Source organism: Halichoeres trimaculatus, unplaced genomic scaffold (genome assembly GCF_033239565.1).
Source record: "Halichoeres trimaculatus isolate MK-OKI-2021-1 unplaced genomic scaffold, fHalTri1.1 fHalTri1_scaffold_3, whole genome shotgun sequence".
In the NCBI taxonomy this organism is placed as follows: domain Eukaryota; kingdom Metazoa; phylum Chordata; class Actinopteri; order Labriformes; family Labridae; genus Halichoeres; species Halichoeres trimaculatus.
Genome location: NW_027437181.1, coordinates 12311741 through 12324869, shown reverse-complemented (window position 1 = coordinate 12324869; position 13129 = coordinate 12311741). Strand labels below are relative to the sequence as shown.

Here is a 13129-nt window from a genome sequence, read left to right as displayed (position 1 = left end):
GCGTGTGCAATACATGCTGCCTGCCTCTCTCTGTGAGGATGAATCAATGATAGAAAAGCTAATTCTGCTGGGCAACACTCGCCCTCAGCAGTGGACTGCTCTAATTACACAACAGTGTAATTTAAATCGAGCAGACTCATGCTGGATTTTGAGCAAAGTGACTCCAAACACTCAGATAACACTGAAGTCTGAACACCTGACAGACTCTCCCTTGTGTATAAGGTACTCCAAAGGTACTCAAGGAGTCTTGCCATTTCTCTCTTTACTGTAAGTTTTTGTGTGTAGACACATCAGAGCTGCGAGTGTGTGTGTGTGGCTGAAAGGAGGCAGTTGCCAAGAGAGAGAATGCAGCCAATTTATGTAACTCTTACTTAATCGCTTTGCTGGTGTTTTACCGGTTTTGTATCCTGGGTGGCCACAGCCAGTTCAGTCTGGACCAAGCAGGGGGAGATGTGGAACTGGGGTGTTGTTATCCATCTCTAGGAACCAGTTTAGAGCTTTTGTGTTGTATGTATGTGTGTGTGAGTGTGTGTGTGTGTGTGTATGTGCGTCATTCTGGCTGTTGAACCTAAATCAGTAACCCGGACTGTTGTTCTCTACATTCCCCTGTGACTCTGTGGCTCAGTTGGGATCGAGTCACAATACCTCACCCAACCTCTCTGGCTGTCTAACAACTGGAGCAGTGACGCACCGAACCGCCCTGAAATGTACTTTGAGAGTCCTCCAAATTCTATCTTTAGATTTTTTTTATAAACATCTCACATTGTTTTCCATTAGGGACTACTAGAGGAATTTTGGAACTGGAACTCAGTTGTCACCACAAATAGGTCACATTGGTAATAATTACGTAATAAGATCTTAATAAATAATAATACGCGGTTTCAATAAGATCCATTGTCTAGTATTTTGGGGTGGCATCAAGCGGGTACCCCCTGTTTAGCAATATGAAGCTCATAAAAACAGCAGTTCTTTGAGGTTCCTCTGAGGCAGGAACCTCAGACACCAAGCAAAAAAAGATTTTTACAGATACTTACAGCCTGATTCATAAAATAACTTAATCATCTAATTAATTCTTTTATGAGTTATTAAAGGGCTTTGCATGTATAAAGGCATGGCTGATCTAACTCACAGGCTGGCACCCTGTCACAATCTGTAAAGAGGCTAAAGGCCCGCCTCTTAGTCTAATCCCAACTCTTAACAAAGTTAAGTTGAATCCAGTATTTTCAATATGGCGTCCGATGACAACAGGCTTCACAAACTCTGTATTGGAGACAGATGGGTGATGTCACGCAGACCACGCCCATTTATTAGTCTATGGCTGGCACCAGGGACTGTCATCATATTTCAAGCAGGTGCCAGTGACATAACACTCCTCTAAACATGTCACTTTGGCAACTTTGGTGTACAGTTTAGCATTTGGCAAATTGCTAGGATACACCTCAATTCTTCCTTCACGCATTGAGAACACGAGTCAAACAGGAAGAAGTACAGTTTTGATTTTCATCTCGAAGTTACAGTTTAACAAAAGTAGGTAGTCTCTATCACATTTTTATAGTGAGTTTTGAATCAACATCATTTCTTACTAGTTTTTCCCAGTCTGAACCAGCACCAAAATTCTGTCACAATTCATTGTACTCCCACTGTGTATGTAACCAATAAATTAGCATGTCGCCAAGTCTTCAGGTTGTGCATGCTTACAGAGGTGAGATAGAACAGAAGAGAAATTTCAGCTGATGCCAGCCCTTCATTTTCAAAGATTTATTCATCAAAACTATCATCCCTCTCCTTCACTTCCCACTGAGCTAGCAGGTGGAGGAGGATCTTTTCTCTCTGTGCTGTAGCCTTTTTGTCTCAACTCCAAAATCTCCTCTTTTACCACTCCTGTCAGGTGGGTTTATCTGGTTCTTTCAACAGTAGATAAGATTTTACCCCAAACCACCCTCTCCACCTTTTTCCTTCAGGGGACAAATTGTCCCCAAGTGAGCTGGACAACCTTTAAAAGTAATCCAGCACATTTTAAAACAGTTGTTGATGCTGTTTTGTGATGAGAGTCAGTGTTATGCAGTGGGTGTCACCCTGAGACTTTTAACCCAAATTTAATCTCTGATAAACCCACAACATTTACCCCCTTCACCTCTGTTCTGTCCAAAAACTGGAATAATCTTTATGTTTCATAATCTTACAACAGTGTGACTCACGCATATGAATCATAATGTTACAAAAGACTTCCAAAAAAGACAGCTTTGGGATGCTTCAGTTACATAAGACAACCATTTCTTTATTTTCAGCTGTACAGAACATAAACAATCTCACACACACTCACCCACACAGACTCACATACAGACCCACATGTAAGTCTTAAGAAAATCTACAAAACAAAAAGTGGCTGTTTATATACCATGTGGGCTCTGAGCACTGATAAAACAGTGAATGATAAAAAAATAAGATTATTCATCCTCCTCTTCATCCTCATCCTCCTCTTCATCGCTAATCACATACTTCTTTGGCTTCTTGGTGGCCATTTCTTCCTCGTCCTCTGCCTTTCTCTTTCCTGATCCCTCACCCTCCTGTATAAAACACAACATGAGTGATATGAGTGATGTGAAATAACAGGGATGCTGACAGCAGCAGACACTCTGTTCCTCTCAGTTCTCTGTTTGTCATGTTGCTGCTGATCTACTTTTTTTCTCTGACAGAGCAACATTTTGCAGAAACAGTCTGTACTGAATTAAGTGTATGTTCTTTAAGAGGACTTGTGTTCCCCACTCTGTTCCAGTTCACATGAGGGGAATCAGACAAGTTTGTTTTTAACTTACGGTGTGTCCTGCATCATACTGCCCCCTAACTGTGAAGCAGGGTAATATTTTTCCACATACACTACACATGCAAGACTAATCCATCCAACAGTGAAATAAAAAGTATTTGAAAAGTCTTGTCTGAAATTGAAAAGCAGACATTTGTAGCTCAAAAATATGTACAATAGAGAAGAAAGTAAATTCTGATTTGGGGTTGCTTTGAGCATTTCTACAGGAGTTGGTGGTTTTCTAATAATGTGTTGGTAAGGGTTTTAAATATGTACATACTTTACCAAACTGCCATAAGATAAGGAAAAATCCCCCGTGTGGCTACACTCACCTCATCACTGTCAAGCTTCTTGGCCTTCATCAGCCTCTGAGCCTTGTCATCATCAGAGCCTTCATCGCTGTCTGAAGAGTAGATCCTCGCCCGCTCCTCTGGAAAAGTGATAAAAAAAGGAGGATGTTGATCAGACCTAAGTGACCTGAAAAACTTTTGATGAGGACATAAAGATAGAAGTGTGATTGTGATTTAACTTCCAGTCTTCCTCACCTCTCAGGCCTCCTCCTCCCTTGTATTTGCTCTTGATTGCAGCCAGGCTGATGGCTTCTTCGCCCTCTTCCTCGTCATCGTAGCGATCGGGCTCCAGGTAACTGCTGCTCAGGCCTCTCTGGTGCTGCTTCTCCCTCATCCTTCTCTGCTGGGACTCTCTGCGGATGGAAGCGCGCAGGCGTTCTTCCTCTTTCTACAGGAAAAAAAACATGGTAATGGAATTTAATAACAAGCGCAAACTTCACAGTTGAAGGTGGTTTGTTGGAGTTTTATCACTCAACAGATTATAAAAATTTTCTTGTCAGAACAGACACTAAGTTCCATGAAACACTCAAACAGGACATTGGTGTGGAACTTAAGCCACTGCTATAACTACTATATATGGCAGACTAGAGTTCATTTCCAGGGACACGTGGTTAAAAAAGGTAAAAAAACAAAAAGTTACACTAGGATAATTAAATCTATGGTAAAAAATGTTAGCAGTGTGGGAATATTTTAAACTATAGAGTGAAAACAGTCCAACAGTCCATTTGGTTGTTTTACGAGTTGAGCTGAGTTTGTTACAACCAGTTTGACATGATCTTAAAAATAAATATGAAACAGAATTTATTGCAGCAACACTGGAAAAGCTACAAGTAGGTGTGTGAATTCCTTACCTTGGCCAACCTTGGTCTCTGTGGTAGGAAATTCAGATTTCTGCTGTCTTTTAAAAACCACAACATGCCCTGATTTACTGCATGATGTGACTGCTTTGAGCGCTGACATATGCCCATGTCATAGCGGAGCCTCAAGACACACTGGATTAATTCCTCCAGTTTCAGGTGATTTAGACCAGTGGATAGTGTTATCCAGGTAAAACAACAAAAAAGCAGAGAGATATTAACATAGAAAACTAGGTTCTCTATCTTTCTTCAGCTGTCTGAATTGATAAAAGCAAACAAAACTAGAAATGAAAACAAAAAACGTTTTTGTTTCTCAGAGTCCATGTGCTTTTTGTCTCACTGATTTGAACCCTTCCCACACATATTGTTTTCATTAATGTCACATTACTCCTGAGTCAATGCTGACATTAATAAAATACTTTGTCTTTACAATTTAATTTGATATTTACAAGAAGACAAAGGAGACACGACATTGCTGAAAATCAAAAGTCTGAGCCTCGTTGGTTTGAACGCATGAAATGTATTCCACTTAGCTGCACAGAAACGGGCAGCACGTGCAACTGAACAGAGAATAAATGAATTACTCGATTTACACAAGCCGAGAGCTTTGTGTAAAAACATGAACTCAAATCTCTTCTGTCTCACTGGCTTCCACATTGAAGGCGACCCCAATTCGCCTTGGTTAAGCCTCTGCTAGTAGCTCGACAGCTAACTCAGCAGGAGAACGACTCAATTACTACGCCTCTGGCATGAACGCTGACTGAAAGGTGTAAAAGAGGCATCAAACTAATATCTTCCAGGTGCCCTTTGCATTTTACATTTAATCTTTTAATATTTGCCAATCTCCATCTGGTAATTTGGGCAGAATCCCTGGAAAAACACCCCGCAGCTGAATAAGCTCTACTTGGCTCTTTTGACTGTAATCGAGACGCCTGATGAAAAACAAACATAAGACAACAAATTGCTCAAGCTTCTGTTGTAGTTTAGTGCCAGGGAGAAGCACAGTTAAAGATGTACTGAGAGTGTTGTAGGGGGAATTCTTAACCAGCTTTAGATCACGCTGATGGTTGACTTCATTGATACACTGATGATTTTGACATCTCTTAGATAATGTTGGCGTGAGGAGAGTCTGGCATGTGACTACACTTGGAGTCAAAAGTTTGTTTGTTTGTTAAACAGTTGGAAAGTCTCATCACTGCACGTCTTCATCACGTCCAATGAGACTATAAACTTTGTTATCAGCAGAACATGTTTTGGTTGACAGTAGATACAAAGCAACCCCCACCTCTGACACGCCGACACTGTTTCCATTAGACTGGACACTGAGTGACCTCATTATGTAAGCATGCCACAGTTTGACTTTATGTAACCCAGCCTGACGCTTGTCACCACCTGGCCCCATGTGACCTCTTTTGGTCTCTGTGGAAACTAAAGAATCCTCCGTCTGGGTGCAGGAAAGACAAACAGGACAGGAACAGATGGATAGAGTGTGTGTGTGTGTGTGTGTGTGCGTATGTGTGTGTTTGTGTGAGTGTTACCTTAATCATTTCGTTGCGATGCGACTCAGGATCTCGTCCGGCCATGGGAAGGATTCGGATCTTCTGGGTTTTTGAGCAGCGGTCAGCCAAGGACAGGGTCATCTTTCTGTGAGTGGCGCTGTCTGTTGAGTGGGGCCTGGAAGTACAGAAAAAAAACAAAACACAACACCCGTGTCAAACTCAATCAAATCCCACAGTGCTTTGTTAATAATCACTTTCTAAAACATTAAAATTGTTCTGAGTGGAAGCTTTTTTTTATCCCTTTCTTTAGTTATTAAACTTGAATTCCTGGTAATGTGCAAGAAAAGCCTCAATAACAATGCAAACTGACGCATTTGCATTGCAAATTGGCAACAACAACAGTGCTGACTGCCAAACCCCTCTGAGTCCGCACTTACAAAAAAATACCAGGTGGATTTTGGGCCATTTGCATGCTATGGAAAAAGTTTTGGCAGAACTATGCATCAATATGCAAAGGAAACTATGCAATGTATGTTAAAAGAGGTTAAAACCAACACCAGGGGTAGAAAAATCAGTAAATGATGCAAGTTATATTGACTGAAGTATGTGCATATTTTATGAGGAAGGTGAAACACATGACTGATTTTCAAGCACAATTATACACAATGTACTTTTTCAGAAATGTAAACATAACTATTTGTTTGCAGAAAAGCTACTCAGATAGACAAGGTCTGAAACTTGCTTTACATCTCTAAGAAAAACTGCTTTAGCTTTTTTTTACACACTGTCCCCCAGAAACTAGGTCCTTTATCTTCTTCCTATTTTTGTGGAATCCCTTTTTCATTGTTTTGCCACAGCACAGGTTTCCTTAGAATCAGCATTTTGTCCTTTTTCCGCCCGCATAGATGCCAACATTTATGGCTGCCTCAGCTTTGCAACTTTCTAAAAAACAAAAATGCTGAAATGACTCAACAAAAACAGCTAAAGAAGCATCTGACTCATCGTCTCATTCAGAGTTCATGCTCAGAAGTATGAAAAGTGTTTCAGGGGATGAAGTCGAGATCATCTCTAATTAAAAAATGAGCTTTCCACGTCAAACTTTCTGCTCAATCACTATCTGAAGTTCGTAAAGCTCCTCTTAAAAAAATAACTGTTACCTAACCATCCGTACGCTCAGCAGCCTTAGCCTTAATCCTAATCAAACTCTGCTCTGATGATTGGACCTGATCAGTACAAACGGCAATGTCCTGTCTGAGATTGTAGAGGCCTGCGGCGCTTTAAAGCAGCTTTGGACACTTTCCTACTAGACCCATGTGGTCCCAGAAGACAGAACGTCCAGGTGGACTCAGGGCCACTAAGAAGCTTAACCAGTTCTCACTGGGAGGAAACCTGGGCCAGCTTGCACAAGGTGATCCAGGGACTTACATAGTACACTCCTGAGCAGAGCCTGAATGAAGGCTGCTATTGTTGTTGTTTGGAATTAGAGGCACCCCAGGGTTTATTTAGTGCATGTACAGCTGTAAGAGAGCCAGACAGAAGAGGAGGAGGAGGAGGAGAAAGACACAGTTTCCTCTGTGCATGGTTTTAATAGCAGCCGGTCACCTATGCAACAATGGCATGTTGGGGCATTACCTAAAGGTGAGTTTGGTTTTGAATACAGCCTGTCCCTGCAGTCCAGTTCCCTGTCTGATGAACAGGTGGTTGTGGTCACCCTGGAGAGGAGCTTTGTAAACATCAAACACTTCATTCCCCAGGTGGAGGGACATGCTGTGACAGGAGAGAAACATGTAAGAACAATGGAAAGTACAGAGAAGCAGCTGTCCACAGCTCTGAACCTCAAACACTGTGATGTAACACAAACCTGCCATCAGACCATTTGACGATTCGTGCGTTGCTCTCTCTCGTTTCATTACCCTCCTCGTCTCTCTTAACTCGCCAGCGAATTGTATTCTCAACCTGCGAAAGAGAATAAATAAAGTTTGTAGTTTGCACACGACACAAAAATACAAACACAAATATTCAGTCACATACCTTCAGTTTGAGCCTTGTCCGTCCCTCTTCATCCAGCATTTCTTCATCCTCAAATTCATCCTCATAGTACTGAGGATCAAAAGGCCTGATGAAGAAAATGAAAGAAAAGTGGATCTTCAGAAACTTAAGAGTTAAACTGCTGTAATCACCAAGAGTTTACAAACAGTTAAGGATTTTTTTATCAAAAACAAAATTTTAAAAGTGGAATAATTGTGTAACTTATGTGTTTGTTTTTCTGAGGCTCTCACCTGGGCTCCACTGACAGGAAGTTAGGCAGCTTTACAAAATAAAGGTCAGACCCCAGGTCTGTGCTGACTTTTGGGATCTCAACTTCAATACGTGTTTCAGGGGCAGGTTCCTCTTCTGCCTGCTCCCCCTCCATCCCATCTTCTGTATCCTGACACACACAGGGAGGAGAAGAGAATATTTCATATTTAAAAAACAAGATTCACTGACCTTTGGTACAGGGATTAGCTTGGAGAAGCTTAGCGAGAGGCTCAGAGAAAAAGAGATTTGGGAATATAAAAAATGATTCTGGGTAATTAAAGAGGCTTAATGGTCGGTGTAGGAAAGAGACAGAGATCAGGAGGGCAGACAGATACCAGAGGCTGTCCTGGAGTGGGAGGCTTCTCTGCATCGCTGTCAGAAGAGATGTCATCGGCCTCTCCAAACAGGTCGTCTGCTGCTGCTGATGTCTTTGCTACACAATAGAATGAAAAGCATTTTAATAACCCCATAAAGTAGCTTATAATGCTGAAAGAAAATCAGATTTGAATTGTTGATTTGACTTTGAACCAGCGCCGTGATGTCTGCAGTGTAAACAAACGTGCAAAAACCTTTTCTTACTTTTCTTTGATCCAACATCACTGTCGGAGTCTGAATCAGAGGCATGTTTTAATTTGGTTTTCTGTCTGAGAAAGTCGTCTTCACTGTCGCTGCCTTTTGCAGACTCTGTAAACAAAAGTCAAAAGTTGACAAACTGCATGGTGTAAAACAAAATGTTCAGAACACATAAAAACTTCAGAGTGGATTTTGCTCTAATCCTCTCTAACAGAATCTGAATTGTAGAGAATAAAACTGAATTCCGGCTCATGATTCACAACGTACCCTGAGGTGTGCCTGCCTTCCTGTTCCTCGGCCCCTCGTCATCAGAGTTCTCTCTGTCTTCATCAGAGTAATGGCGTTTCTCCTCTTCGTCCTCTGATTGGTCACTCTTGGCTCCTCTTTCCCACTTCTCATCATCTGATTGGTTTTCTCTTCCAGAAGCTTCTCCATCAGAGTGAGGGGTACCGGGTCCTGACTGTGGGGTCCCAGGGTCACTGTGCACACTGTATGTAAGAGAAGCATAGTGAATGAATCATGTATAAAAATAACAACATCAGGATTATTTAGGCCTGAGACGATAGTCAATAAATCAATTAATTGTTCAATATTTGAAATGAACTCAATAATTTTGCCAGCCTCAATATATTGCCATGTGCATGCGTGTTTGTTTTTGTAGTTTGGGATAAAGCTGATGAGGCTTATGAAGCCACATTGATGAGAGAAGAAATGTCTTCACAGTCTGAACAGTCCAGTTGCCTGGTTTGGAGTATTTATAATAACTGGATGGAGCTGGATGAGTAAGAATTTTCATGGACACAGAGTATAGTTTGCTACATCATAAAAGAAATTCTGTATTTTAACTCAGTTTTTTTATTCGAGAGCAATTTCTGACTGAGAGCCCATTTCATTAATATTGTTTGCTTTTTTTTTTAATATTTGAAAGTTAATGATATTCCAATTACATTAGTAAAAAATACTCATGATAAACGTTTATTGTATTTGAAAAAGGTTTATTGCATTATAATGAAATGTGTTTTTATATAAGGGGTTAATTTGGTCTCAAAATAATATTGTCCATGACTTGTTTATTGTCAATAAGTGTGGGACAGTATATCATCCAGCAAAATTTGTTATCGGCCTTAGCCTAGGATTATTGTTACTTTATTTAAATTAATTAAAACAAAAGCAAAATTTCGGGTAAAGGCCCAATAAACAAGTTCCTTGAGGAGTTTAAAAGGATTGGCAGAAAATATCTGGAAAATGTAAACAGATTAACGGTTTAATTTGTTTAAAAAAACACTAATCAAACTTAGTCATTATTAAGCCTCTTAAATGTGAGGCACTGCTGAATATCTATGATTCATTTCAGTGTTAGTTGGAATTAGGAGTTGGAAGAAGAATAGAGCATTGTGAGATTCTGTTAAAAGCTATTTGAGCTTTTTTTTAATAATCTGAGATAACAAAAACTGTCAACAAAAAATATTACTGCTTGCAACTCTAGTCTAACATGTAAGTGCTTCTGTGACAAATGAGTCTGTGAAAACCTCTGAGCATTATTTACCCAGTACATTCCTGCCTTATCATGTCTATTTAACAATAAGGAACATCTAGTGCTTGTTGTTGTACCTTCTGTCTGAGCGCACACTGCCCCTAGAGCGAGGGCTTCCTGCTCCAGACATCCCACTGCCAGCTGGGCTTCCTCTGTCAGACCTGTGGCCTCTGTCCTCCTCGTCTTCATCCTCATCTCGATGTCCCTGCTCTGAGCCACTGTGCTGCTCAGCATCAGAGTGATCCCCTTGGTCTGAGTGCATGCTGGCGTCTGATTGGTTCCCTGATCGTTCAGACTGGTTGTCGCTGCCGCTGTGCTGACTGTGTTGCTCATCCTCACTGTCGTCTCCAAACAGCTCCTGTTAGGTTAGACAGTGTGTGCAGGAGAAGGGAGTTGAGCTGATATAAAAATAAACATCATCATCTGTAAATTACCCTGTGTTCCTAACAGAGAGAAAGTTTTTACACAATTTTTACTGTCTGAGGTAGAAAAAAGACAGGGTTGATGAGCTGTTACTTGAGGAGCTTCAGAACATCACAGAACTCTTTATTTTTCTGATCTGTACTCTGATCAGTGAAGATAAACTTTTTAATCATTCACCAAAGAGAATAATTGGGCAAGCTGAATTTTCAAAAGGTGTAGAAAAAGAAACAACATAGACTTTGTCTTTTTTTCTATCCAGTTAACTTCTGATCCTAGAAAATTTCTCACCAATTGCTAATGTTTTCAAGATTAAATTTAATCTTGTTTAACTGTCCCCTCCTGCACTGCTAGACCTACATCCCCACTCTTGATCACAAACCTTATTCATACTGGCTTTTCCTCCCTCCTCATCATCATCTCGTTCCCTCTCACTATCACTTCCACTGCCAGAGGCGTTGCTGGCAGATCGTGGTCGCTCCTGCTCCGAGTCTGATCCGGACCCAGAGCCAGACTCTGAAACACAACAAGGCAAAAACGTTTTATGAAGCACAAATCATTTCGTTATGATCAGTTCACAGTGGAGCATGCTATGTATTCATCAAGCAGTAAGGAGGAGACGGTGAGATGGCACAAGGTATTAGAGCACATTTATGGTGCTGAGCTGCATTTTCTAACGACATTACAAACTACAAACTAAGTAATAAACAAATACAAAAACACTACGCAATATAAGAGCACCAAAGAAAATTGCCAGCTGAGTTTCATTCAATAAAACTTGAAATATTTGAGTTTTCGTAAGCTACCCCATCACATGCAAACCGTAAAATCAATTAAAAACAGTTAAAGTTACTTGAATTAGGCATAATGATTTAATCTACACCTGGAAAAGGGTGCAGGAAAATAACGTCTGTGATGGTATTATTATTACTCTTTTTAATGATTTAATCTAATTTTATTTTCATTTCCAACTGAAATGGATGGAGCTTTAAGTTTATTTAAAACAATGCATCAATTGGTATAAGTAATAACGAGGCCAATCAAGCATCAAACCATGTGTATTCTCAGCGTTATTTTCACGAACTAAACTAACATTTTGGATGAAACCATGCAAATTAAACGCCCGAGAATAAAACACAACTGTTATTCTTCTGCAATTTTGAGTTTAAACGACTTTGAGCCCAGATACCGTGCTAAATCAAATAGAAAGCGCTCCATCCCTTTCACGTTAGTGCTAATGCAGCTAGCTAGCTAACACTAGCTCGTAGCATTAGCAGAAAACAATCAAAGCCAGCTGGCTAATTTGGTTATAAAATCATAATTCCAATTTATGAGAGACTAATTTACCCCTCTGTTCATTGTCGCTGTCCCCATCACTCCCGAACAATTCATCCATGTCCGCCATTTTTCCCTAAACTGTTGGGAAAAAGGAACGTGAGATGCAGGAAGTGATGCGTTGAGAAAGGTTTTGTTTCCGGGTTCAGACTGAGGCTGAGTTCGTGTTGTAGTAACAGCATATGACCACAAGGAGGTGGTATATACCACGGATATACAAGGCTCACAGCCTGTGGCTCTGTGCCATAGCTCTGTGCTCAAGTTTTCTTGCCACTGAACAAAGAAAGAAAGAAAGAAAGAAAGAAAGAAAGAAAGAAAGAAAGAAAGAAAGAAAGAAAGAAAGAAAGAAAGAAAGAAATGTTTCTTTATGTGTATATTTCTATTCTTTGTTGTAGTTTCTTTTTATTTTACTCCATAATTCTTCTAAAGGCAGGTGGTAACCTTTCTGTCTGAAACTCTGGACAGATGACTCTTCTCACAGTCAGCAGCTTAAAACCCTCATTTGATATAATTATATAGATATGTGGATGCATGAATTGAATGTATGTTTTGAAATTTCTATATACATATTCTAATCTAAAAGCAGATTCCTCAAAAAGCACAACATTTTTTTTTTGTTGCCAATTCTAATATGTCTATTCAATGTTACTATGGAATTTGTATGGTGGTTATTTTTAACTTTCTCATTCTTTCTTGATTTGTGATGCATTAATTTGTATTGTGCACTTGTCATAAATTATATTTTTTTCTTCCTGTCATTTTTTCCCTCAGCTTTATGTCAGATAGTCCCGATTAGATTAAAATGTGCATTGGAGCAACGGTAACAGAAATATTTTCCTGCTGTGGGTTTAAAAAAGTGCTTCTTTTTTATTCTGATTTTCATACCATTTTTCTACTTGTTTTGTCAATTTTTTTTTATTTTTGCCCCTTGCAAAAATTAGTTGTATTTTCCCTCCAATCCCTGATTGGCTAAACTTTATGTCAACACAGTATTTCTCCTCCTGCCTTCCTTATCCAAGGAAGGCCTGCCCTGAATCAACCACCATTCATTCACTCAACCTACTCACAAACTCTATGTCACAGAGGAGAAAAACCATGTTCAATGCTACATGCTCTGTAAGCCTGATGAGAACCCTGTTTTGCCAGGAGCTGGTATGTGTACACATATGTTATAAATCTACTCTATGTATATTATCTGTGGTGTTAAACAAATTTTCAAGGGCAGTAACCTTTAAGTACTCCGTCTTTTAACAGATTATCATATCTGATCTCAGTATAAGGCATCTACAATTTTTTTCTGCACCCAGGTCTCATCTGTAGTTCCTGTTACTTGTACAGCATCTTATTACAATGCACATATTATGTGTACTGAGAGTGCATGAAATTCAATCTCCCTGCTATTGTGTAACACACTTTGGAGGATGATCTCTCCCTGAACCATAAAATTAAAGGCAAGGTAA

General features: G+C 40.0%; 1 protein-coding gene across 1 annotated transcript; it reads right to left on the bottom strand.

Annotated features, from left to right (window-relative positions):
- Positions 1-2275: 2275 nt before the first annotated feature.
- leo1 (LEO1 homolog, Paf1/RNA polymerase II complex component) lies at positions 2276-11822 on the bottom strand. Its single transcript, XM_074667294.1, has 14 exons — positions 11682-11822; positions 10717-10850; positions 9992-10272; positions 8648-8868; positions 8387-8491; positions 8143-8240; positions 7789-7937; positions 7541-7625; positions 7371-7465; positions 7142-7276; positions 5549-5684; positions 3349-3541; positions 3136-3233; positions 2276-2567 (listed from the first exon to the last, which is right to left on the bottom strand). Exons 1-14 carry the CDS (start codon positions 11737-11739, stop codon positions 2448-2450), a joined length of 1908 nt encoding a protein of 635 aa, XP_074523395.1. The 5' UTR covers positions 11740-11822; the 3' UTR covers positions 2276-2447.
- Positions 11823-13129: the final 1307 nt, after the last annotated feature.